General features: G+C 40.3%; 1 protein-coding gene across 7 annotated transcripts in view; it reads left to right on the top strand.

The window, feature by feature from the left end:
• Positions 1 to 26,823, top strand: part of MYLK (myosin light chain kinase) — a 204,006-nt gene that overhangs the window by 57,409 nt on the left and 119,774 nt on the right. For 5 of the 7 annotated variants that reach the window (XM_050339617.1, XM_050339616.1, XM_050339620.1 and 2 more), the window contains exons 2-4: positions 704 to 861; positions 23,991 to 24,198; positions 25,820 to 25,868. In XM_050339617.1, coding sequence (XP_050195574.1) covers positions 704 to 861; positions 23,991 to 24,198; positions 25,820 to 25,868 — 415 coding nt within the window. Of the gene's footprint in view, positions 1 to 703; positions 862 to 6,217; positions 6,336 to 18,078; positions 18,130 to 23,990; positions 24,199 to 25,819; positions 25,869 to 26,823 lie in introns of those variants that run through there. The other 2 variants (XM_050339622.1, XM_050339623.1) reach the window with 2 other exon arrangements.

The raw sequence follows: 26,823 nt of genomic DNA, 5'->3' as shown, positions 1-26,823 counted from the left end.
TGTGAAAAGGTCTCTAAAATGCCATTCTTGCAGCATTATGAAATTTGGTCTCCATGCTATTTTACTCGTCTGTGTGCTGTAAGAAGGATTTGCAGTAAAGTAGAGACTTGGAATTTCTGCAAAAGCATTTGTTCTGTACTAGCAGTACTTTGCAGGGAGATATCCAGATATTTCTTAAGATCTTGAAAGCTTGGTATGAAAAATCAGATTTTCCACATTCCCGCTTGCAACTTAAATCCAGTGCAAACAGAGGTCTCTTTATTTCATAAGCACTTGTTTAATGCTGGCTCTACTTTTGAGACTTATTGATTTTGGTGTATTCCAGGCCAGGAAAATCAAAGTCACGTTGTGAAAATATCCTCCTGAAATAAGTTATTACCTTTTAATGCAGTTGAAAAGGATGACTTTTTGGTTAAGGCTCTGGCCTGGAACATGAGAGTTCAAGCTGAGTTCACCTCAAGACTGTGACCCTGACCACAACTGTAGCCACACCAGGCAATCTTCCTGGGTCTCAGTTCCCCTCCCAAAAAATAGCACCTGTCACCTTAGGCTGATGACTCCTGCTGTGTATACAAATATAGCACAGATATAGAACATCTGCCCCTCCTCTGATTCTTGGCTGTTTCTGTAATGTTCGTGGTTATATTCTACAGCAGTCATAAACATCACAACCTCTGTATTACCACTTGTTTCTCTTTTACAGTCCACATCATGGGGGACGTGAAACTGGTGACATCTACCCGAGTCTCCAAAACCTCGCTGACACTCAGCCCCCCGGTCCCTGCTGAAGCACCAGCATTCACCCTTCCTCCCCGGAACATCCGAGCGCAGCTGGGAGCCACTGCAAGATTCGAGGGGAAGGTAAGAAACAGATGATGGAAGGCTTCTCCTTTTGGTTTTGCCCTTTCCTGAAGCTGTCTAGTTGGCTGAAAAGACAGTGAAGTTGCCCCTGCACCACAGGACCTTTACTCAAGAAGAATACACAGTGTTTACCCTCCTGAGGGGGCAGGAGCTTTATGGGTCTGTTTCTGTGTAGAGGAGAGTGTTCCAAAACCTGAGTATGTGCTAAGGATAACCTCGTTGAGCCTGCCAGGCACTGAGTTTATTATCAGTGGAAAAGTGCTTCAAGGGCTGTCTCTAATCAGCATGTTATCCTCCTGCAATTCCACATATTCTCCTACTGTGTATTCACACCCCTGCATCCTGAATGCAGGAGCTGTTCACGGAGCTCCATGTGTGACACAGATCTAACCCTGCTGCAGCATGTTCTTCCTAGCAGGGCAAGGAATCTGTAATCAGTGTTGTGACAGTTTTGTATCTGCGCCACCTGCCACAAATGTTGTTAATCTGAAAGCATAAAGAGCATTTTCAGAGGAAAGATTGATTTGTCCAAGAAAACTTGTTAACCCAAAGGGTACAGAAGGTGAGTAGTAGGCTGTGTGACCCAGGGTTCCCTTTCCTCATGTTTGGGACATTGAACTGTGCTTCCTGGCATCCATATTTCTTTAATGTTTCAATCCTGTTCTGTACTCTTGCTTACTCTAGCTATCTTCCTTTCTCTCCTCTTCTCTTCTCCCAGTTCTTTTTCCTGGAGCTGTTAGTTTTCCCTCGAAGACCTTTCAGCTTCCTTCTGTTCATGTCCCACTCTGGTTGCATGCTGACAGCTACACCATCAAAGTGACCACACTTTTAATCTCTGAAGTGATGGGATTTGTCCGACAGAGGCAGGAAACTGCAACTTTACTGTAACAAAAGCAAGGGCCAGAAGGAATTTGGGAAATTCATAACTTCTGAAACTCTACCTTAAACAGAGAGCCTGTAGAGGGCATCTGATATTTATCTTATTTGTTTATGTAAGAACAGGCCAGGAACTGGGATTTTTCAACAGGAACTGTGTAGAAAAACAGGTTTTGGAGTGTATATGGGTTTTTAAGTGCAAAAGCAAAACTCAGAAATAGTTATTGGATTTGACTTTTTGAAGAAAAGCTGGCATTTTTCATAGAAAGCAAATTTCAATGAAAGTGTTTAAAACAAAGAACAGTTTATCAAACCTTCAGTAATTTCTTTTTTTAAAAAAACGCTTACTTTTAATGCAATTTTAAGGCACCAGTGAGAAACCCTTTGTGTGTATGACACTGGGCAGTCCCAATGAGCGTTTCCTTTCTTACTGTTTTTATTCTCTTTCTTTTCCTCCCATCATTACTTCACTTTGATGCAAACACAGTGAGAGAATGGTACCATGTTACTGCTTTATGCCTGTGACACCTGTGCCACAAAGCTGCCGCAATTCCAACTGGTTCTTCCAGACAACACTTCAACTGGCAATAACAGCACAGTGAAATCAAAGGTGAAGCATGTGCTAAGATTTGGTTTTACATTTCACATGTTGCCTAATTAAAAGCTCAGGTGGGATATTTCCAGTTTTTATTGCACTCCGCAGAGTTTTTATTATTAAGTCAAATGGAAACAATTGTAAAATATAATGGCCTACAAGCTATAGTGCCATCACAGCTTTGTATTTTTTTTAGATCTGGTTTTAAAGTGTTAATTTTCCAGGGATACTTATCCCCTTTTTAAAGCCACTTTGAAGACTGGAAGGGTAAAGTCTGAGGAGATTTTTTTGGTAGATGGAAAAAAATACGCAAACTCAACACTAATTAAACTGTCAAATTAAATTTCCTTGAAGGAACAAAACTTTGATTGAAGTCCTGGGTTAGACCTGCTTTATGAAAAATCTAAATTTATCTCTTGTGTCATGTGGCTCCATCTTCAGCTGGTTTGTACAGTGTTGCTTCTTCTGTCATTTTAGTGGTTCAGAGGTTCAGAAGGACAGTGGACCTGTTCTTCTGAACAGGTTCAGAAGGACAATCTTAACCAAAACAATTCATTAAGATTTAGTAATAGAAGTTACTCAACATACTTAGATTTTTCTATCCTGGAAAATAGGCTGCAGATGTTATGATGGGTTGTTGCAGTGTAAATATTAAACCAGACTGAGGCTAAAGGAAAATAAAAAGTTTTAAAAATGGCTAGACAGGAGCTTTTCTTCAAAGAGTTCCTCTGCAGTGGAATTGATCTTATCAGAAAGAACAAACATTTTGAGAATCCAAGACAGGATATAAATCTGATGTTGTGGTGATCCTGTGTTCTCATTAAGTGAACAAGGAGGAGAGGGCCCCAGAATTAAACTTTTTGGTTTTCTTTCCATCAGCATGTAAGATAAGTTGTGTGAAATGACAATTCAAGATCAAGGGGATTGCAGAAATTGAGAAGTAGCCCCAAAATGTAGGAGGTAGAAAGGAACTGGAGTTGCCTTTAATGCCTTTTTCTCTTCCTCCCATTACCACCATGGTTTTCTTACTAAAATCTCAGGAAATTTATCTACATCTGATTGCAGATCTCAGTTTTCCAGTGTGACCTCAGCATGAAAAGTTAAATCATTTTTCAAAAGTATGAGCATGATTTTGGCCTGGAACACAAACTGAGGGGTAGAAACACTTAGTAAGAAAAAGGCAAGTTACCTTCCCTAGATGCTTCCCAAATATCTCCTGCATGGACATCTCAGTTGTTCACCACTAGATTACTGAGGTGATTTTTAGGGAAACCATCCCAGATCGTTACAAAATTGTGTTGTGTGTTCTCAACTCCTTAGGACTTGATTGATGTGCTGTTCTTAATTGCACATCATGTGTGAGGTGAACAGCTCAGGGCTGTAATTCATGGCTTGTGTTAAGGCATGGTAGCTTGTCTGTCAGAGCCTTTAAGAAATTCCTGGAAAAGGAGAGCAGGCCAAAATGTTACCAGGCTTTGGTTTAAGATGCTTCTTTCTCTGTTGTATTAAACACTGGAATTTTTGTCAATGCTTTGCCATATTAAATCATGATTGTATATCTTAATCTTTCTAATTCTTCTGAACACCACTGCATGATAGTGCTGTATTGGCGTGGTAATGAAGGAGATTCCTTTCTTTGCAGCAAATATCATGGGGGTTTCTGTGGCAAGTGTCACATGAGAGGACAGGAAAATCTTTTTCAGCACTTGAATAAGCATCTGTAAATTGTCAGAGAAGGTGGTATTTTGATGCTGCTGGTAACATTTGATCAGTTTGTAATCCAAGCAGAGTATCCTATCAAAGTCTCACAGACTTTGGGTGTTCCTAAATTTTACTTTCTGAATTGGGCAGGATAGATTAATTAGGACACAGAGCACATTAGTATGTTGACCTACAAGTACAAGGTCATCAGCCATGTATTTAGTTTAAAATTTAATTTGTATCAGTATCTCTCACGTTCCAAAACTCAGCTGCACTATTGCATAGTAAAGGTTAAAAACATCACAGGAGACCTATAAGGATGTAATAGTTTAATTGTATTCATTGTCAAATGAAACAAAGCTTTTAAACATCTTTATGAGTTTCACTAGCTTTTCTAACTCCCATGGTGATGGCAAGCATATGTTAATGTACATGGGCAGAATCCCCTCAAAAGATTTTTCACTGGAACTTGCAAATCTGTACCATTTTCTTTTCTTATGATGGGCGGAAGGTGGCCACAGGTTTCCACAATTTTGCATGTTTTAGTGCCTACCTGAGTTTATTACCTTGTTTACTGGTCTTTCAGAGACTACAGTTTCAGTGATTTAAGACTGAAGCCTGTTTTATGTCTGAAACTCCATCCTTTTTGAGAAGACCTCCTCCTTCATAGTGAGAAATTTGACTTCTAAATATTGGCTGACTTTATCCAGCTGTGAGTTCCCACTGTAACTGTTAGAGGGGAAGACACATCTCCACTACAGAACTGAGCAGTTATTTAAATGTTGCCATGACTCCACTCTGCACTCACCAATACCCACAGCCTAAGTGTTGCTCTCAGCGTAAATTGGCCCATCCTGGTGGCTCAGGCTCAGCTTTTGCTGGTGTTTGTGAGCCTTGTCATGTGTCTATTAAGGAGGCAAGCTAATCCTCCAGTTCCTTTTCTGCATTTAGAAGCCTAAAAAGTTCTTTCATTACTTTTTGGGGGAATCTTAGAAGGCAGATTAACTTTCTCTGGGCAGGAAAAAATACCAGGATCTGAAGTGCTGGTGATGTTGTGTAGGTGAATAGAGCAGCAGGATGGACTGACTCCAGCAGGGCTCTGCTGTGGGACTGCCCACATAAGGAGTCAACTCTCATCCACGTTTCCCTAATTCATGTTAACTTCTGTACAGAAAAATACTGAAGGCATAGAGAGATTTCCTTAGGTTTCTGCAGAAAACTGTTGGAGAAACTGAGAACAAAAGAGAATCTTTAGTTTTCTGTAACTACTGAACCACATTCATGTGATCTTTCACAGAATCATAGAATTATAGAATGGCTTGGGTTGGAAAGGACCTTGAAGATCATCTTTCCCCCCCAGTTTAAGCTTTGGTTCTGAGACCAATACAATAGTCTGCAGCAGGGGTTTTGTCTTAAAAAACAATAAAATGAAGGTGGTTGACCAAGACAAGTATTTTTAATTGATAAATATAGGATTAGATGCCTGCACATAATTCTGCTGAACTTAAACAGCAATAGAGTCACTACAAAAAAATATAGCATGGATACACCTGGTTCTTTACTGAAATGTCACAGAGAGTCAAGCAGTTAAAAATGACAAATCAAAGAACCATCAATTTCCACTTAACCCTTCCCTGTCCTGAGTGATATTATGTTCTGCATTTCATTGCAGCAAAGCACTTAACCTGCCTTGGTATAATTTTTGAGAGTATTGATGGTCATTCATTTTAGGAGCCTAAAAAATATTTGTGCTACAGCTCTACTTGAGAGGAACAGCCAAATATCGTGCTACAGACCACAGCCTGTTTGCCCAGGGGTCAGGAAAGAATTTTTCTCCTTGGACAAAGTGCTGCACTCTTGGCAACAGTGAAGTGTGGGTTGTTTTTCTGCTTGATGTGAACCATCATCCATGGTCCATTGCAGAACCAAGATATTAAGCTACTAAATCTTTCCCTTCCATCCCCCTCCATCTAAGGGAGCTGGATGGTAAATTTTAAGGCGAGCCAGGCCAATGTCAAAACCTGCCCTTTTAATGTGCTTTCTGCTTGTCCTTTTACCACCTTGCTGTTGCAACACCCTGTCTGTTTGTTCAAATCACTGAAGTCCAGTGATGTGCATCAGTTTGCCAATGTCTGAGTTGCTTTTGCTACTGCTGATTGCACAGGTACTGTTTGAAACATCCTACCTGAGAAAGTGAGCTGGGATCAGGCAGTGGGAAACAAGAGGCACTGGGAAGACCCACTATGATCCTGCCATCTGTTCTGAGATGGAGAGGAGACCCATTTATGTGGTGTATTCACAGGTAAAGAGTAGGGGAGCATTTCAAGAATGAAGAATGTGTTACAGAGAAACACTCCCACAGCATTTGTAAATTCTTTCAACTGCCTGCTAATGGAAACATTGATTTCTAATCATTTTGTTTTATTGTGGATGCTGCACCAGCTTTGCATGGCAAAAGCTTTGGTATCTTCTCTTAGTTTGGGGCTCAAAGCAGCAATGTGTGCTCCATTTCCAAGCCTCAGTCAGCAGGCACTCCGGAAGTAAACATTAATTACAATGTATGCCAAGATTTCAGATGGCAGGAACTGACAGAAGCCCCTATCGTGTTAGAGGGTGATGACATGGCACAAAATCCTTTGTTGTTGGCATGAGATGCTTGCTGTTGTATTGGGCTGCCAATCCCATGAAGTTGCCAGTGGATTTGGATCTGCACTTTCTGGAGTGCCTGGTCTGACCATCTGAGGAAGAAACTCAGAAAACACCCATGTTTTCATGGGAGACAGTTGTGTGATGGAAGTGAATGCTGTGGGAAGACTTGTACTGATCTGTAAAACTAACATGCACTGTGATACTCCCAGAAAACTGATAAGAAACACTGAGGCATGTTTTGAGGGGAAAAGAATTGAAAAAGTTCCCCAGTTGACTGGAGATTTTATTTGATCTTTCCACAAACCGTTGAGCACTCTTGGGAAAAATGTGGTGCAGTGAGAAGTTACTGAGACATTTTGCATCAGACAGACATTGGGGTATAGACAGCTGAAATTAAAAACCCCACAAAAATAAACACAAATCAGGTGACTGTGAACAGCTTATTACACATTGAGCTGTTTGGATCTTCTGCTGCTATGTCTTCACTGGTGTAATCAACCTCCCACTATATTCACTTACCACAGTGCTGGTTTTTAACCCATACACATGTTCTCATGAGTAATGCATGCATCATTTCATTTGGTTTTATTTTACTGTGTAACTCTGTACTGGCACACAGAAACAGTGTCTCAAATGACTTTCAGTTTTACACAAGGCCAAAGTGGAAGTGGCTTCTCCCCTGGGAAGTGGTTGAGGTGTCAGTCAACATCACTTCCCCACACAGCATCTTCCCAGAATTACTCAAAGACACTTCCTTTCATCAACTGGCACAAGCACCCATGTGTTGACACCCATTTTCCCTGCTTTGCAAATGATATGTCCTTTAACAAACACCGCAGGTGTGCAAGACAGGAGTGATGGCCTGTGTGCTCCACTTCTACTTCTCATAAATCGATTTCACACCTGTCTGCCTGTCACCTGTGGCCATCACAGTTATACTTAGGGCTTTCCTCTTTCCTGGTGGAAGTACTTAAGCATTCCTTGTGTAGTCTTTGTGCAGAGTGTGTGATGATGCTCAGAATTGCTGCACTGAGTACACTGTCCCACGTAACGGATCAGTGCACGCGCTGAGGCAACAGCCAATATTTCTGGATGTTTGGCAGCAAAGTTTGGTCAGACCTTTTGCAGAGTTGCTTCAATCTGCCAGATGTTCAGGAATCCTGGACAATGCTGAATATCCTCAAATTCCACCTAGGCAAAATTTCTAAGCCAGAAAGAGGCCATGACTGGGGAACACTGAACATACAGTATCCCTGTTCTGAGTTGCCATTTTTCAGGGTTGATTTTATTCTTTTGTATAACTGATCCAGTGGTTTTCAGTAACCCACTGAACTGTGGAAGAAATGTGCTATTTACTCCTAACCCATTTATTACTGTGTTTGCTTTCTGTCTCCTTTCCCACTTTAATGGCTTATCTATGGCCAGCTGGGGACAGGAGTTCTGCCAGTCCATGCAGTGGCAGGAAGATTGACTCCCTATTTTGATTGTTGTGGTACTCACTGCGGTAATTAAAGGAACATCAAAAACAATCTAATAATAATGGTGGTAAGAATAATAGAAATTTTTTAGAATACTTTAACTAATGTACATATGAAACCAAAGACAATCTCATGTTATTTTGTGTAGTATCCACCCAAACCAGTGTTGTTTAAACTGAAGCCGGGCCATGCATTTGTGCTGCTCTTGGTCACCACTTTTTCTTTCATTCTTTACTTTTCCTTCAGTGTGTTTCCAAGTATTTTGGATTTTGAGGTGGGAGCAATTTAAATCACATGATGAAGCTGATAAAAAAATCTGTGTGATTTAACTGCATCTCCCTGCCCCCCGTTTGCATTGAGGAAACCAACAAACTGCTGATTCTGACAAGGGCATTGTAGGTGTCTGTTTTGTGATCACTCACTACTGTAATTGTTGTAAAGCATGGGTTTGTGTCAGCTAAAGAGGATAAGAGTGGTTATTTAAGAATTTACCTACAAGGATGTCCCTAAGGTTGATTTTGAAGAACTTTTACTTCATTAGTAAGGATTTCTGGACTTGCTATTTTCTATAGTAATAAAACAGAAATCAGAAAAAAAAAATCTTGAATTAGGTACTGACAAATTTGCAGAGGGAAAGGACATATAAAATACTGTGGTGTAAAGGAGGTTCAGTCTTTTACAAAAATAATGGTGGACTAAATAGCGTGACTAATCATAAAGTCCACTGTTTAGGCATGATAGCATAACAATGTCTGAAAATGGAATAGAACAAAACCTAGTGGTTTCCCAAGAGAAACCCAGCTAATCAGCATATCCTAAATAGCTGAACAAAAATATAGTCAGAGATTGAGACCATGTAGGTCAGAGTAGAACCAGTCAGTATAATTCTTCTTATTTTTCTTGTCCCATGATGGTTAATCATGAATTTCTCAAATTTCAACAAAGTCTTATTAGGTTCTTCAGTTCTGCTTTTAATTTGAAAAATATCATCATCTTTTCCAGACTAGTCTCCCTTGCTCCTCTGGGTCACTGCATAAGTCTTTGTTGTGGTCAATTCCACTGGCAATAAAACTCATCATGTAACATTGTGCTTTCTTATTTAAATAAATGGTCTTAGCAGTACATGAAACATGACTGCAACTTAACGCAATGATGTTTTAAATTTCATTTTTTGGGAATTGTGCATTTCACGGTCATAATACGTTTGAAGGTTAAAAAAGACCTAGTCAGTGGAATAGTGTGAGTAGGTGACTTTCTTTTCCCTGCCTTGCAATAGCCCATAGTGGTGTGAGAGGGATGAAAAAGTGGGGAAAGTACTTTGGTTGATTTTTTTTTTCTTCCAGAAATACGCCCCTAGCTTAAATTTTGTTTTTCTATCCGACCCAATAGGTAGAACAGAATGCTTATCATCAGACATGCATTTGGCTAACTAGAAATATTTTTGCCTTCTGCCATCATAAGCCAGGCTTAAATTCACTGCAGGCCTTTGTGTTCACCTGGATGATGAAACCACAAAGGTCAGGGAGGGGCTCAGTGCCTCATGTAACAATGAGAGCCCCACCTAAAACAGCAAACTATGCATTTGACCGTCTTCAAATGTGTCCTTTAGAGCTTGCACCAAATGACATCAGGTCACAACTGTGATGCAGGAAAAGAGAGCAGTCATTATTAGCTAGCAAGCATGATGCACTCAGAATCTTTGCAGAAGGCCACATGTGGAGAAGGTTTACAATCAAAACACATCATTACTCATTGCGGTTTTGCTCAGTGCACACTCACTCCAGCACCTAAACTCCAAAGCTAAAAATTTCAGCCTTTGACATGTTGCTTGGCTCTGTTCACTCACAAATGCAGTATGAAGTTCGGAAACCTACTGGGCAAAACCAGACAACATCATTTTTTTTCCATGTAACATCTGGACTCCCTGCTATCTCAGTGCCTGCTGAACAGCAAGAAACATTGCTGTGAATCGTGTACAACTGAACCCATTCACGAAGGGGATGTCTGTCTGACAGTGAGCAGGGAGGGCTGGCTGCTCCCCAGAGGAGGGTGAGCCAGGAGCTGAGGAGGAGCCACTCACGGGCTGTGCCATCACCAGCTGGGCCTGGTCCCACAGGCTCTGCACACGGCAGGCAGTGCCATGGGCTCTGACAGGGTCTACTGATGGTCCCAGACATGGCAAACAATGAACTGGGGTCAGGATTCCAAAAGCAGATACAGCCAGGAACAAAAGTAGGCAAGGCCAGATTGTCCTTGTAAGTGCTCAGTTCATTTTCTAATGTTCAGTCTGTAAGACATTTTCTAATTACTGGAGGTTACTGCATTTCTAGCAGGGGCCTGAAACAGCACCTATTTTTGTACCTAAGTTACCAAGAGCTCATTGTTTAGTGTTAGTTAGGGGACAAACCTGCCTTCATCATGATTCTTAAGCCAAAAGTCAGCTTTGAGTCAGTTCATAGTTCAGCATCCCACGTGAATACACATCTTTGTGTTCTTCTCTTATGCTGGGGAAATAACCTTTGGAAGAGAAAAGATGTTGATGTGTTGGGTAGTGCGTGATGAGGGAGACACTGTTACTCCTATTGCTGTCAGAGGTTACATGTCAAAGCTCTCTGGAGCCAGAAAACCACGGCATTCCACTGATGGGAATGTCCCTGAGGTGAGTCTTCAAGTATAAGGGCTTGGAATTGCCTGCCTAAATATGTTCACTTTATTCCTCTGGGAGACCTGACAACCAAGTTGGGAATGAAATCATGTTTGTTAACTCACAAGTTAGTAACCTGACCTCTGAGCTAGCCATCCCACATGAAGAATATGTTGTAGTGAGAGTCTAGAGATGATCTAAGCTCTTATGCCTTTATTCTTCACAGGAGTTTTAGGAATAGACATAGTGGAAACCTGGAAATTTTCCATTTTCAAAAAAAGAAAAAAAAATTCAGGCTTTCTGATGATGAAGAGAGCTTTATTCTCTGTAAGTCAGTGCATCGCTGTAAACCTGGAGCCAGACAGAATAAAGCAGTTCTTGTCTTCTGAAAATACTATGGCTAAAACTGGTACAAATTCAAAGTCAGCTTTGCATTGTTTTATTGCTTATATGGAGACCTTTGTAATTCACGTGAAGAATGAGGTAAAATGGAAAAATGAGTTATTTTATGTTTCTTTCTGAATTTTCCTTATTTTTCTGCACCTTTTCAAAATACTGGGGTAAATGTTACCCTATAGAAATACTATTTATTACAAACACAACAGCTTATCTTACTAAAATAATAATTAAAAGCCATACTTCATGCCAAGTGCAATGTATACAAGAACATTTCATTTGAAGATGTTGACAATCTGCACACATAGCCCAAAGAGAATGGAGAAGCAAAGACTGGCAAATTAAATAGTTCTGCTCACAGTTATTTGCCTTTTGGCAACAGAATATTGAGATTATTTCATCCAGCTCTGCACTTTCTCAACTCATGTTGAATCAGAATGGTAATTTTCCTCTAGCTGCATAGTAGAGTCAAACTGCAACTCTGTGGCTTGAGAGTTTGCCATTCTTTCCATGTGCCCCATTATAAGCCAGCAAACCTATAGTTATGGTGCATGCATTATTTAAATTGTTTTTGAAAAGCTTAGAATATGAATGTAGGGCACACTGTTTTGTGAAAGGTTTGTAAATGCACCCACACACATGGTAGTGTGTGAAATCTAACTCATTTATATCACACTCCTATACTCGTAAACAGACATAATGAATTACAAATAATTATTTAAAAACAAATAAAATGAATAAAGAATTTCTCTGTTCTGTGAACACCCTGGAAAAAGAGTTCAATATACTTAAGCTTGGTTATTTTTGTCTGTATGAATTCTGGTGTTCCTTTATAAAAGAATAACTCAGCAGTTCGTCTCTGCAGGGAGGCAAATATAAATATTTCAAAACAAAGTTATGCTAAAAGCCAAGGCACTGGAAGAAAAATTATGATAAAATCTTGGAAATGCAGATTAAAGAACTATGGAAAATGGCATTGATTTTTGCTTATTTCATGGTACCACTTAAACAGCCTAATTCAAGCAGAGTCCTAGTGTATGCCTGTGGATGGTATTTAATACACACACAGGTCAGAGTGGAGTCGGATCCTTCTCTGCTGGCCCTCCCAGCTAAAGCAACAGAAGAAATAGTCATTGTTATCCCCTTGACATTTATGCAGGGTACTGAGACGTGGTGAGATTTACTGGCTTGTGCAAGCTCACACAGAAATAGAGGCTTGGATTGAGAGCTGAACTGCTCTTCCAGAGGTTCAGTTCCCATCCAGTACCTCAGACACAAATCTATCCTTCTTGGAGATAAACAGCTTCTGATTTTGGAAGAGAAAGTTAGGATTTGCAATAGGTGTGAATATCACAGCTCTCTAGGTGACTGCTGATGGACTGAGAGCATCACCTTTCCACTGGCAGAATTAGGTCCTCAGAGTGTTGACACAAAGCTCGTTTGTTGGTCCTGCTAATGGACGGAAGTGGAGACAAAGATTTGTCTGCTCGGGCGAGCGTTACACAGCCACAGGTTTAATGGAAAACACTCTGCTGGATTTGTTCAGATCTCTCAACAGCAATGCCAGCAACTGCAGTGAAGTGGAGCTCTGCTGAAAGTACCGCAGAGTAAGCACTTCTTCCACAACCCAAACAAATGGAGCTACTTGTGAGTGCACGTGTGTGTTTCTCTTACCGAGATCACAGCAGCTTCAGCTTTGAGAGAAAGCATTAGAAAGAAGAGGCGAGCCCACAAAGTTTCTCTGGAGCTCAGCACGTCTATAAATATTTATCCTGAACTGTTGAACTAGAAATTTATAGCCACATCAATTTGTACTTAGCATTTCAGTTAGTGCTTTGAGGGTTTTTCCTTTTAAACAGTTGTTGCTTAGCCCTTGCTTTTTATTTTTATTTTAAACACAGCCATTCATACATTTTACTGTCTGAGTTACCTCTCCTAAGCTGTTATTAGAGAATGTATGTGTGTATTTGGGAAAGCTTATAGATTTTACAGGATGAAAGTTGCTAATGAGCAGTTGATGTTCTGCAACAGGATTTTGTATGGAAGTCTTAACTGTTTAATGCATGGCAGTAAATTGCACATAGTGGAATAAACAGTGCAATGAGAAATGCCAGTTGTTTAGGCTGCCTAATGTATTTAAATCTTCACAATCCAGCACTGCATTTTATATCCCTTTGTAATCACATCAGTTGTACTTTTTAATGAAGTTTAAAACAAATGGCACTTCTCGGTCCCACCAGGAAGCACTAACCAAGCAGTTCACAGAACTGAGGAGAGTTTTTGTAGCCTATCCAGAGCACAGCCTTTGCCAGCAGACAGTCTTTAAATGAACATGCAACTGTGCAGGCAACTCAGCAACAAAGTCCAGTTTTAGCATTTTCTGTGGCCACAGCCAGGCTCCTGAATTGCAGGAAACAAATCTTGTCTGGTTCGAAGCTGAGGGCATGTTCATTCAGAGCACAGAGTGTTTGTTACCACCTTACATTCCAGATGCAGACTGCTACCCTTAATTATGGATTTCATAGCTTTAAACATATTTTCCAGTAGCTGTGTGTTTTGGGCACAGAATGAAAGCACATTTTCTTTTTCTTTTTCTAATTAGTTTTCCAGTGGGTCGTGCGTACTGTGTGTGCTCATGTAAATTTGTAGAGATTCCTTATCAGCTGATAGCATGTACTGATAGGATATACTGATACTGAATCCTTAAGAACAACATCCCTAAGCTAGGAAAGTATGAAGCTCATTTGTTCAGTGGCAGAGTTCCTACAAGAAGGTAGGGCCACTAGTATTCAGTGACATGTAAAATAAATTCACATCCCATTAAGACAGAAACTTCACATCAGTAAGTTAAAAAAAAAAAAAAAAAAGTCCTTCAGTCTTCCAGAAATAATATGCAATGGAAAAATAATTTTTACAAGTTTTATTGCAGTCAATGATGAGCATTCTCTTGAGAATGAAAAGAAACAGAGCCAATTGTCATCTTTAAAAAGTGTCTGCCAATGCAAACCCCAAATATTTTTGTTATGGAGGGACTGTTGCTCTGAAAATAATTGATGCTGTTTGGTTGCGCTTCTTTCGTGTGGTATCAGCAGAATCTTTTGACCTGATGCTGTCCCAGTCTCAAGCTGTGGCTCAAAGCATCTGGATTCTGTGATGAGTTCTGTGAGGTAAAACAGCGAAATGTTTACAGTTTCCTTTCTCAGTGGGGACGTGCACATATTTTGCTAATGACGGAGTAAAATAGTGGTGTTCATTTCATCCTGCACTTGTTCAGGGGCCTTCCTCATGCTCATGTGTGATCTAAACAATCATTATCTACCTTTCTGAATTGTTACTGAATGAAGGATGGATGAAGATTCACAGCTGAAAGTAAAAATGTGCAACAAGTCTTAAAAGCTAAGCTTTTGGTGGTGGGAAGAGGGGAGACAACTTCCAAAAAATTTATTTTATTGTGTTAAACTGTTTCATGTTTCAATTCTCTACCGCTGCAAATAAAATGTATGAAAAAAGTAGTGGCAAACAGAGGAAATGAGGCTGTCCCTTTGAACTGGAAATGAATGAATCTCTCCTGTTCTGAAACCTCTCGCAACTCAGTGAAACTCTAGTCTGATTTCTCAAAATCCCATAGCAAAGATTGCTGCTCCTCTGACATGAGCACTGGTCCTACCAGGAAACTTCTGACATTCTCCTTATAGCATAATCCTAAGTGACTCTTAACCATGCACTTAGGTCAGCTATTTCTTTGCAATTTTTAAGCATTTTAAGCTATTCAGGGCCTCAGAAAATTTAACACCTATGAGAAATTGGTCTGTGGGAAGAAAGCTTCATCTTTGCAGTTTGCCTTGTTTTTTTGCTTTGAGAAGAGACTCAGAACCAGAGAAAATTCTCATTAAAACTGATGAGAGTTTCACCCAAGAGAAGGTTGCTAAGTTTATCTACCATGTTTTGAAGAGATCTCTTGTGCTTGCCCTTGCCTTTGAAATCTTTTTGGCCCATACATGTGGCATTACTGAAGTCACTGAATGCTGGAAGAGCCATATCTTAGTAAGTTGCTCACATTCTCCTGCGGTGGTGACTTAATTCTCTTACTGTAACACTATTTTACATGGTTCTCATTTTGCTGCCAAGACTCTGGACCTGTTCTGTCTGGATCCTCTTTGCTGTCCACTCAATACTTTGCACTTTGATATCTGTATACAAACACTTTCTGTTGCTATTCGTGGTAAGAAGAGCAGTGGCCTCCCTGTGCTGCAGCTTCATTTCAGTCTTTGCACTGGTTCTTGCAATGGCAAATTTGTTGGCAAGGAGGAAACGTGGTCAGATTACTTGATGTGACATTACTAAATATGGAAACCAAGTTCCTTTTAGTGAGAGTTTGACAAAGTCTGAGTGTCTCCATGCCCCAGATCCTCAGCTGTGAAGTTATGAAGGCAAAGTTACAGTTTTCCAAGTGACAGCTACCTATTTCAGAACTGAAATTGTCTTGAGTTTGTACATAACTGAGTTTCCTGCACACTTCTACTTCGATAAAATGCCAGAATTTTACTGCTTTGCAGAGACCTTGCCCTGTTCGTGTGCCAGGATGGCATCTGGGTGGCATTGGAGGAAATAGCCTAAGCTTTCTCCTAGTCTTTATCCAAGGTTTATGGTATCTGACTGGTTTTGAATTGGCAGCCTAGGAAAACATTTTTGAAAATGGGAGAAATCAGACAATGACTAAATTTAAATATAGAGCTAAAGACAGACAGAGATTCAGTCTATTTATAATCCCATATTAAGTTCAGAGAACTTGTACTTGCAGGAAAAAAGTCCAGGTGAGCTCTGTGGGTGGTTTGCATAAAACTCTTGTCATGCACTGAATGGCTACAGGTCAGCTGGCTACAGAGTGGGGAAAGTAGAAAGGCAGATGTTGCTACTGGTAGAATGATTTATTAAGGCTCCATCAGAACAGCTCTGCCACTCTGAGACAGCAACACCTGTGTGGAAATGCCCCCACCAGTGTAGCAGAGGTTTACAGCCTCTGGTTCAGTTGCTGATTGACATCCCAGCTACATACCCACGCTCCTCTATACAGTGTATTCCCTTCGTGTCCTCTGTACAGGAAAGGGTAGAATTCATCTTGATAGTGTTCTGAATTTCAGCTGAATGATGTTTCAGGTTATTTTGTCTGAAAACTACTATAACTGTTACTTTAAATGCAATAAATTTAAACTTATTATTTAAATGAAAGAGAATCTAATTTAAGAAAAACACATACACATGTGGTTAATTCCTAAAGACATAAGTAGGGTTTCAATATTCTCTTAAGAGCTGCATTAATTGGGACTGGTGTTTGATCTCAGAAATTCTATAATATGAAGGCAGCTTGGCACACAGTGCTACTCTGAAGTTCCACTGGAGTCCTTCAGAAAAAAACATCAGACAAATGGACTCTTGAGGTTCTGGTACCTGGGAAAGCAATGCTTTATTCAAACAGCTACACTCTGGTGACTGAGCACAAAGCCAATACTCCGTGCACCTCTGGAAACTCCTGACACTGAATTTCACAAAAGAAATATGATTAAATGTGGAAGATCGAAGAAGAAATTCTCTGCAGCTGCTGTCTGCTGTGCAGTTAGCAGACCATGTCCTCCATGGATAGGTCATAAATTCTTCCCTGCTGAGTACCATAAAAACTCATTCCCCCAAAGAGCTGTGGTGGTATGTGTAGTGTTCAGTACCTTTGCCATCTGCAAGAAGGGGTTGAAGAGACAGACACAGAATAAGCAGATTATGCAGAACTGCCTTTAAAGAGTAAAAATTAAAATTGGTGGGGTGCCATTCACAAAAGGATCTCGTGTTTGGTGTCTGGACTATAAAATATCAAGTGCCATTTGGCACTGATGAGTACAGAGTAGAAAAATAGAACACACCTGAGGTTTACAGAAAGACCATTATTTTTTCTTTTATGCTTTAGGTAATGCTTTGAGGTGAGCATGTTTGTTCCTACTACGTATTCCAGTTTTGCTCTAACGAGACAACTGTGGATTCTAAACTGATCTGGAGAAGAGGCAGGTTATCCACTTTGTTTGCAAGGTTATAGCTAAGTCTCCAAATATTTAACGTGTTTAACCTTGCCAGGCAAGTTCTCTGTTTTAGAAGCAAGCTTTTGAAAGGGATAAGCTACTCTTGAGATATGGTTTCTGTGTGTTTAAAGTCTCAGAAGGAGCTTAACAATGTATCATGTCCACTTTCCTTTATCAAGAACATCTGCTGTTCATTTGTTAAAGCAAACTGCAGCTTGAGCCTAACAGGAGCTTTGTTACAAGGCTTTCAAAAGAGCTGCACTGGCCAGAACTGCTTTTCCCACCTGCACTAACCGTAAAAATTAAATTAAAATCAAATTATACTGCCTATTAGGTGGGCTGTAATCATGATGTTCAGTTGAAGTCTCAACAGTTTTGTAGCACTTCTTTCCTATGGCTGAAATTAAGAGTTCACAGCAGTGTAAACTATTAAAACAAGAAGTGGGGTTTTTTTCTAGTTTGAGAGCACAGCTCTCTCTACATGGACAGATCACGTGTTATGGTGTATCCAATTCTTAGCATCCTCTGCTAAGTTTGTTCTCAATTCCCCCCACAAGTCGTCTGATCAAGGTCCAGATCCAAAAATCTCTTGGCTCTCGATCCAAGGAAGGCAGGGGACAGTGGCTAGAGTCTAAAGACTATGGGAAACACCTCTTTTTCTGTAGGACCTAGGATGAGCCCCATCCACAGAATACCTGTTACTGCTTGGATTGAGTCTCTTGGCATGAGAGCCTTCAACTCTACGACCTTCAGATGAGCCCATCTAACAAGTAACTTGCAATAAAGTGAATAATATTCCATTTTTGCCGAAACCTAGATACTGGAAGAAGAGGTACACTGTGCAGTCTCTACCACATCTCAAGTGTAAGTGCTATACACTGTTTTTTCCTATATCTTCACTTCTTTGACTAGAATTAAACTTACAACATTACAACATATCACATTTCTTCTGCTGCTTTCCTGATACAATCTGATGGCTCATTACTTCAAGTTTTGCAAAAGTGCAGGTAGTTAACTCCCTAGTTTTTCCCTACTAATAACTAGCAATGAGTATTTGCTATGCCAAATTCACAGGCAGCAGAATAAAGGTCAAAGTTTGTCAGATACTCTGAGTGGTTTTCCACGTGTCTCTTGACGTCTCCTTCTGGTGTGACTTCTAATCATCTGCCCACAGCAGACACTTGGGAGCTCAGTGGTAACATCTGACAACTCTAACTGAGGCTGTCCTCTTCTTATCCCTTTGCAGCTTCTGTTCTCTGTGGCCTTTTCTGACGTGTAGTTCCCAGAAATTGATGGTTTCTGGTCAAAGATGGGCATGGAACAGAGAAGAGCTACAAAGCCTTCTCAAATTTCCCTCAGTTTTTGGCATTCCTTAATGTTAAGATAGGCAGGGAGCCAAATAAGCAAAACACCTGCTGTTCCTTTAGAGGAGGTCACTGCTGTCAGACATCATCTACCAACCCACTGGCCAATTTCTCTTGAAAGTTTAGTGCTTGCCCTGTCCACTGTGGTTATGGGAAATAGTTAATTTTCTTCTGCTTTGCAGGTATTTTTATGCATTAGAAAACATTTCTCATTACTGCTTTTCTTCTTGTATGGTTACCCAGGTCATCCAAACCTTTTTTTTGTGTTGTTTTACGACTTCCAGACACTACAGTCTAACTATAAATGGGCTAACTACACCACCAACCATCAGTGTTTTAAAGAAATTCCTTGTGTTGCAATGATTGAGATACAGGCTAAGAGCCTCACTCACAGTAGCCTCAAGGGCTGCATGTCCTTAAAAGTCTCAAGACAAGTGGAAAAGTCTATATTTGCATAATGTCTTATTTGTGTACATGTATGCATTTACTCCAGGAAGCGTATGTTGTATTTTTCTATCTCAAATATAAATGGGCAGTTGTGATATCAAGTTGTTCTCACTGAGAACCAGGTGTCCAAAAGCAGAGTCACTTACCTGCAGGAGCACAAAACCTGCTTATTTTGGAGTGTCACATCATAGAATCATTAAGGTTGGACTCTAAGATTATCAAGTCAAACCATCAACCTCTCATCCCACATGTTCACCACTAAACCACGTCCTCAAATACTACCCTGTCATTCTTTAACAGCCAGCAAAGGGGACAACTTTCCTCAAAAAGCAGCAAAATATGAAAATCAGGTTGAAAGCTTCATTTTGAATGCATGTGAATAGATAATATTTCTGTCTTTCAAATCAGTTTTCTTCAGATGGATTGAACCACCCAAATGCAACTGATTCCTTTATTGAATTGATTGAATACTACACACACATAGGTCTTAATTCTGGACTTTGTGGAATTAAGACAAAGGTAGTCTACAGAAATAGCAGCACAACTGAATGCTGTGTGCTGACAAAATCTGGATGTCTTAAAATTCTGATTTCATGGGAGAAGGATTGTCTCTTCTTGGGAATTTTGGTCATTAGTGAATTCATATTGCAGCATATGAAATCATCTCCATGAGGGGAGTTATTTTGTAGAGCAACTTCTGAACAGTTGTAACATTGCCAGTCTTAGTACAACTTTTGATGTGCCTGTCTATATATGATGTAATTTGAGGAGATTTTGCAAGCCAATAAATCCTTTTGATAGCTGTTTTCTTCCTGATTTCATTGCTTCTGTGTTAAATATGACCTGAAGCAGCAAAACGGGACATTTATCTAGTCCTTAACATCAAGCACTGAACACCTCAGCCAGTGTAATGACTGTAGTGCTAGAATATGTCATGTTAATGTTTGCCATCATCTCTAATAGCCTTTAGGTGTTATTGTCAAAGTGAGAACGGCTCAGTAATGGTACACACAGTGTCAGTGTTTCACAGTTTGGTTTATTGCTGTGGTTTTATGTTTATGTTAATTGTTGACCTTACTGGAGCCACTGATGTGTTTAAGTAGGCAAACCTGTGGTTCTTTGAAATTAGGGTATAAACAGCTCTGTTATGGACACAGATATAGGCCAAATTTTAGAAAATCTCTCCTGTGCTTTTGAACAAGCAAAACAGTCACTGAAAATATTTGCCATTGGCGGTCACTGAGTGCCTTCTGCTTTGTGACAGTGGGGAATAGTTTGTAGTTGTGCATTTTTCAGTAATTCTATCCTTTAGTGTACAGCTACCATGAACTTGTTCTATTTTTGATCCCTTATTCTTTGGGAAAACCTTGTGCCATCCCTCTTCAATAGCATTCCCTCAGACCCAGATGCAGAACAATCCTGACTCTGGGATATTCACACACCACAGGTTCTCTCTCAGCTCTTTCCCCTTGCTGGGTTGATGCACAGAGCAGAAGGCCTGTTTTACCTTAGCAGACTTTCCCAGGAACACTCCAAGCAATTGATGGGTCCAGACAAAACTCAGAACTCATGTTTGTGCTGATACAATGGCTATTTGCTGCTTGCTGTCAATTCTCCACTTGTTACTTTTGTAGAACAGGTAAAGAGAAGCTGTAGCCTCACTGGGACTGGCAATACTCACACAGGCCAAGCTGTAAATAAAGGTTATAGCCTTCTGCTGCTGGGCATTAAATAAGCAGATAAATTTCTGTTTGCTGTGGATTTATTCAAGGCAGATGTTTTTAGTGAGCTCTGGAAAGGCTGGGAGGAATATAAAACCTGCTGCAGTTCTGGAATTGATCCATTAGGATCAAAACCCAGTAACCAGTGATTTGTTTAAGGGTCCCTGACACTTTTATGGCAAGACTATGTATTTCAGATAGGTCTGGCTCAGTTTGAAACACATTCCAAACCCAAACCTGAAATAAATCCTTGCAACAGAGCAATTCTGTAAACTTCTGCTTTCCCATAATTTCATTTTTGACAAAAAATGAAAGAAAAAAATCAGAGTTTGGGAAGGGAATGACTTAAACTTTTGAAAGGAAATGGCATGCTGATTGCCTGTGTTTGTAATTTTCAGTGTGGCATTTCCTCAGTATTGAGGTGTGGATGAATAAAATAACACAGACACAGCAAGCATAAAATAAACACACATAGAAGAAATGGAAAAATACTTACTGTAGCCTCAGTCATGTGATATTGGAAGGACACATATAATGGTATACCAGAGCTTGAGGGGTCAGCTAAAAATGGCCTTGTGTGATCCAAGAGGGACTTAGGAATATTATAAAACATAAAGGAAAAAGGAAGAAAGGTATTTCCCATTGCTTCGACCCCAGTTGTTCCCTGGGATAGTTGATGGAATGTTAATACTTGGGAGCTTTGAAGCTGGATTGAACAATACAGCAAAAACACCAGAAGGAATTATGGTAAACTGGAAAAAGCAGTAAATATATTAAGTGGTGTGTCATTGATGACTTGCATTCACAGGCCAGAATCTCAGCAGCTGCAAACAGATGTGCTTAGACTGATGTTAGTGAAGAGGTTGTGATGTAATGCCCTGAAAGGTGGTTCTGCCTTCACATCATGCAAGTGCTACCCTGTCATTTTACTCTATTGTGTTACTTGATATAACAGTTTGAAAGCCATTTTGCCTCAAATATTTCAAGGAAATCTTAATATTCAGTGAAGCACAAATGAGAGGTAGTAACTCTGTGGGTAAATCACTTAATCTCTCTGTTGGTTTTCTTAATCTAGAATGAAAAGATGGGTAGAAGGGCATTGACAAGTTCATAGCAAGAAGCAGTTATTTGGCACTTTTTGTGCCAGTGAGCACATTATCAACCAACAGGAGTTAACAGTACTGTAATAATCTCATATTGATGCTTCACAGCTCCCCTTTTCTTAAAAGGAATTGTGCTGAGAAAGTTATTCCTTGGAGCCTGTGCTCTGAGTAAGCACTAAACCAATTTGCTGGAGAAGGGTTAGGGGTCTGGGTTGAGTGGGAGCTGCTGTTTTACAGAAAGCTCAGAAGAGAAAAGGCATGGCCACAAAATGGCTTTAGAAAGATGCTGCTGTGTTTTTTTAAACAGGAATCAGCTCCCCGCTGTGCAGGATCCCACGATTTATTCTTCATGGAACACGGCTCTTGCTTAGATAAAGACAGACTCAGAAAGAACTGGAGAAGTTTGTACCACAAGTGGAAAGTTTCTTCAGCTTATTCAGCATATTCACGCTCTTGGCAAACACTAATGTCCTTTCTATTGAGTAAGTAGTGTCAGGAAGAAGAGGTCATCACATCACTGGCAAAATTAATTTCTCTGAACTGATAGCCAGAGAATTAAAGGAAAGAGAAAAATTTCTGACAGCTGTAGGTTAAGCTCCAGCAGATGAGAAACCCAGCTGGAGTGAGGTGGGGCTGGATTCAAAAGGAAAGGTTTTGAAAGGAGAGAACCTAGGAATGGGTAAGGTTGGTTGGTTAAAGATTTTAATTTGGAAAGTTAGTGCTGTGCAGTCAGAGAAAGCAGAGCTAAAACAAGGACTGGAAACTGAGAGGAGAATGCTGGGAGGAATTTTACCCAAGCCACAACCAAGCCTTCTTCAAATCAAGACATATCATCAATATTTTGCCCACCTGGAGGTTGAAGGGACTTCCTGTTCAGTTGCCAAAATTTGATAATGTAGTTCAGAATGCAATATTGCTTCTTTCCCGGTGAGCAAACAGCCACAACTATTACTCATCCCAGCTCATCTTGATTCACTCAGTTACTTCATGACATGTAGGCAAAGGATCAAAGAGTTGGAAGATGGGGAGTGAACATATCAGAGTGGGGGTTAGGAGAGAAGTTCTGCAGCCAGGAGTTGTTTCTGCAGTCAGGAGGTGTTACGATGACTGGAGAAACTTGCTAACAATTAACACATAGTAATGCAACCCTCAAAGGGGACAGGATCTCTCATAAACCAGAGGAAGAACCTTTGCCTGAGTAGTCATTTTGTTGGTGGAAATTGGTGTATGTCTGCTTCCCCCCCCCCTTTTTTTTTTTCCAAAAGAAACACACAGATCCTCATCAAGTTGCAACAGCTCAATTGAAACCAATAACTCAGTTCTCAGTTATACCAACTGAGGATCTGCCTGCAAATCTGAGGGTATCATTACTGCCATAGCAGGCAGGGATATATTAATATGGTTCCTATTTAATGAGCACAGGACTGGTTCATTTTATTGAAAATTCTTTTTCTGGGTAGACCACAAAGCTGTTTAAGTTGAGCAGTGTTTTTGCATGAATACATGTAGGTACTTACAGTCTCTCTCCCTCCATAATATAAGAATGACTCTTAATGACACTTTCTTAAATTGCAACTCCTTATCTTCTGCTTTTAAAGATCAAGGCAAAATTTGATATGTGTCTTCATGTCTTGCCTGTATATTGTCAGGAGCCACTGTATCTCATTACATTTACATTATAAGCCAAATCCTTGGCAACCATGCTAGAAATTTTTGGTCCAGCTACGTTGCAGTCTTGCACACTTAGAGGTGTTAGCAGCACTGCTGCCCTTCAGTTTCTGAACAGTGAGGACCCAGGGTAAGGATTCTTCATTGGCACTGTCACTCTGTCTCTGTGGAGAAACCATAGCAGTGGGAAGTTTTTCTGCATAGGTATCTATCTGCCTGACTAGTCTTATGATTTTAAGTTTGACTTATCCAAGAGTTTTTTCATTTCACTGTGTTCTGCCATTTGGCTCGGAAAGAACAATGTGTTTAACAGCTCCTGTGTCAAGAACTTTCCACTGCATTGCTAAATGTCCAGCATTTCTTCCTGATATCATCATCTGTTAAGTTTTCCTTCTTTCTCCATCTCTCTCACATCTTTGCAGGTCAGAGGATACCCTGAGCCCCAGATCACATGGTACAGAAATGGGCATCCTGTCCCAGAGGGAGACCGTTATGTCGTGGACCGCAGCGTTCGGGGGGTGTTCAGCTTGGTGATCAAAGGTGTGCAGGAAGGTGATGGTGGTAAATACACCTGTGAGGCTGCAAATGATGGTGGGGTTCGTCAAGTGACTGTGGAACTGACAGTGGAAGGTAAGAGGATACTTACACTACTGCAGTGATGATTATAGAGTTTAATTAAAGGAACAAGCTGAGTTAAACTGTCTAGTTAAAATCACAACTGTACACTTGTTCTTTCTTATTGGTGCAAGAGAAACTTCACAGTTTAAGGCCTTTTTCAGGGAACTAAATGTCCACAGCTGGATAAAGAGCGTGTTCAGTTTCAGGTGTGTATGGTGATGCCCAGCTAACACAAGTTCCAGCTCTACAGATTTTGCCATAAACGCTGTAATTTTCATGGAAGTCACCACTCAGGACAGAAGCAAAGGCCTGGAAAGTCAGCATTTTCTCTCAGGCAGTAAAAGCTGTGTCCATCTTGGTTGCTTCACAGATAGGCACACTGAGCCAGGGGGTTTCTGGAGCTCTCCATGCACGCTGCCATGTGCTAAGCTGCACGCCTGGTTGTAATCACATGCTTAACGTCACACGGGAAACAGCCAAGATCAAACCCAGGAATTTTTAAGTGAACATCTGCATATTAGATAGTTGCAAACTGCCAAATGTAAAATTTAAAGAGTGACACAAAGCCAGGGAGGGATTGAAATCAATTGTACTGCAATTTGGTCATGTCAGAGATCTGTTGAATGTCACAACCTCTCAGGTCACAACTTTGTGTTGAATTCTTGAAGCAAAGAAAACAATCTGAAGCAGTCCTGAAACAAACAGCATTTGGGTTTATTCACAGGCAAAATCTCTAACAAATATCCTCAGAGTTCATACTGAAATATGCACAGATCTGGCATGATTATTAATGCCTTCTGTTGTAAAAATCACACAAAACCTTTTACACCCCTAGTTTTAAGAAATGACAACTTTATGAGTTTACTTTATGAATAAAGTTTATGAATTTAGATGGAGCTGGAGGATTTTTTAAAAGCTGTTTTTATATCAGTTTTTCTGACCTGGGCTTTGATGCAGCTTAAAAGAAACTTCAGGGCAGTACCCAATGACCGAATTTCTCAGAGTCTGAGAATTATATGGTCCTTATTCTAAAAATCCCTCTATGCATCAATATAGCAAAGCACTAATTTTTTTTCTCCTTTCAGCAAAGATACCTATGTGAGGCTGATTGTTACTTAACAAATGCTAGACACACGATTTAGTCTTTCCATCTGCATGGCTGTCCTGCCTGACAGTGATGTGGGTTTTTATAAGGCTCTAGGACAAGTAATGTTTTTTCACAGCCATCAGAGTTGTCTGTTCGATGCTGCAGCTCTGGGTCTCCCCCAGGTCGGTCCCAAAGCTTTCCCGGCGCTGTGTGCACCAGGTGGCGCTGGGATTACACGGTTGTGCAGGGATCTCCCTCCTGCGCACGGCAGCAAGAGAGACGAGCTTTGTTGTATTTACAGAGAAGGTAGTCAATCTGCAGTGTTGTTACTACTAAGCAGACAGTAACTCTGCTAAAACTTCTTTTTCAAATTGGAGAGCCTAATTTTGGGACTACAGATGACATAAACTTGCACTGCAAGTGTTGCATTCCTCCTTTCTGTTTGAAACCTGTAGAAATGCATGTTTTACACATTCTTTAGTGTCTATAATTCCCAATGGTCTTGACAAAGCTTCTGACTTCCTGGTTTTCTGTCCTATGTTACAGGAAACTCCTTGATGAAATACAGCCTGCCATCCAATGCCAAAAACCCTGGGTAAGAAGTCCAATGGCTTTGCTATTGTTTAACAGACACTTGCATACATTTTGGTAGGAAAACATGTAAAATTACTCTTTCTAAAAAATCTCCATTTATCCCAAACAGAATAGGTACCATGAGAGCTGCAGGGTTAGCAAAATGGTTGAGGCTGTGAGGATACAGCTAGTGCTCCCACATGCTGACTGAGGAATCAATCTGGCTGAAAACAGAATGTCCTGCTGATCCCTGCAATATTGCACCCTCCTCTGCTGTAATATTCACCCTCATCTCTGCTCTCTGATTCTCAGAAATCCTTCCCCACAACTTCCATGACCTGACAGTCTCTCTATAAAGCCAGAGCAAATACTGCTTTAAGAGTCATCAGTAAGAAATAAAAGCAACTGAAATCAGCCTTCTCTCACACAGAATTTAAATATGTCCAAGGAGCTCAGCGGGTAAACTATGGTCCAGAAGAAAGAAATGCTCTGGTTTGGAATAACTGCTACCAAGAATGGGCCGATGGGGTGATCTAAGCTGGCACATGAAATAGTCCACTCCTTGTCATGTACTTTCTGCACTTCAGTAAACACAATTAAGTGAATGCCACTGTTTTAAAAGCCTCAGACCTAATTCTTCCAAGAGCTGAATTATTTTGTTTTCTAAGTAGTTTGAATTTAAGGAGAACTTTTTCTGATTCACGTCCCTGGCAATGAGTCACCCTGGATGTAGACAAAAATCCATGTTTCTGATGATGTTAGTGATCAGAATACAGATAGTTACAACTGAAGATTTTAATTTCATCACTGATATGAACATCATTTATATTTGGTTTGAATTTTAAAATTAAATGAGATTACAATAGTGAAAACGGTAAGTAAAAGGAAATGGTGAGTCATCAGGAAGGCTTTTACATGATAAAGTCTATATTGTAAATGTGCTGCAGAAGTACATCCAGGAGAAATAATCAAAGCAA

Source organism: Myiozetetes cayanensis, unplaced genomic scaffold (genome assembly GCF_022539395.1).
Source record: "Myiozetetes cayanensis isolate MyiCay16 unplaced genomic scaffold, myiCay2020 scf9, whole genome shotgun sequence".
In the NCBI taxonomy this organism is placed as follows: domain Eukaryota; kingdom Metazoa; phylum Chordata; class Aves; order Passeriformes; family Tyrannidae; genus Myiozetetes; species Myiozetetes cayanensis.
Note: the sequence above shows the minus strand (reverse complement) of the source record. Positions and strands in the feature narration are given on the sequence as shown.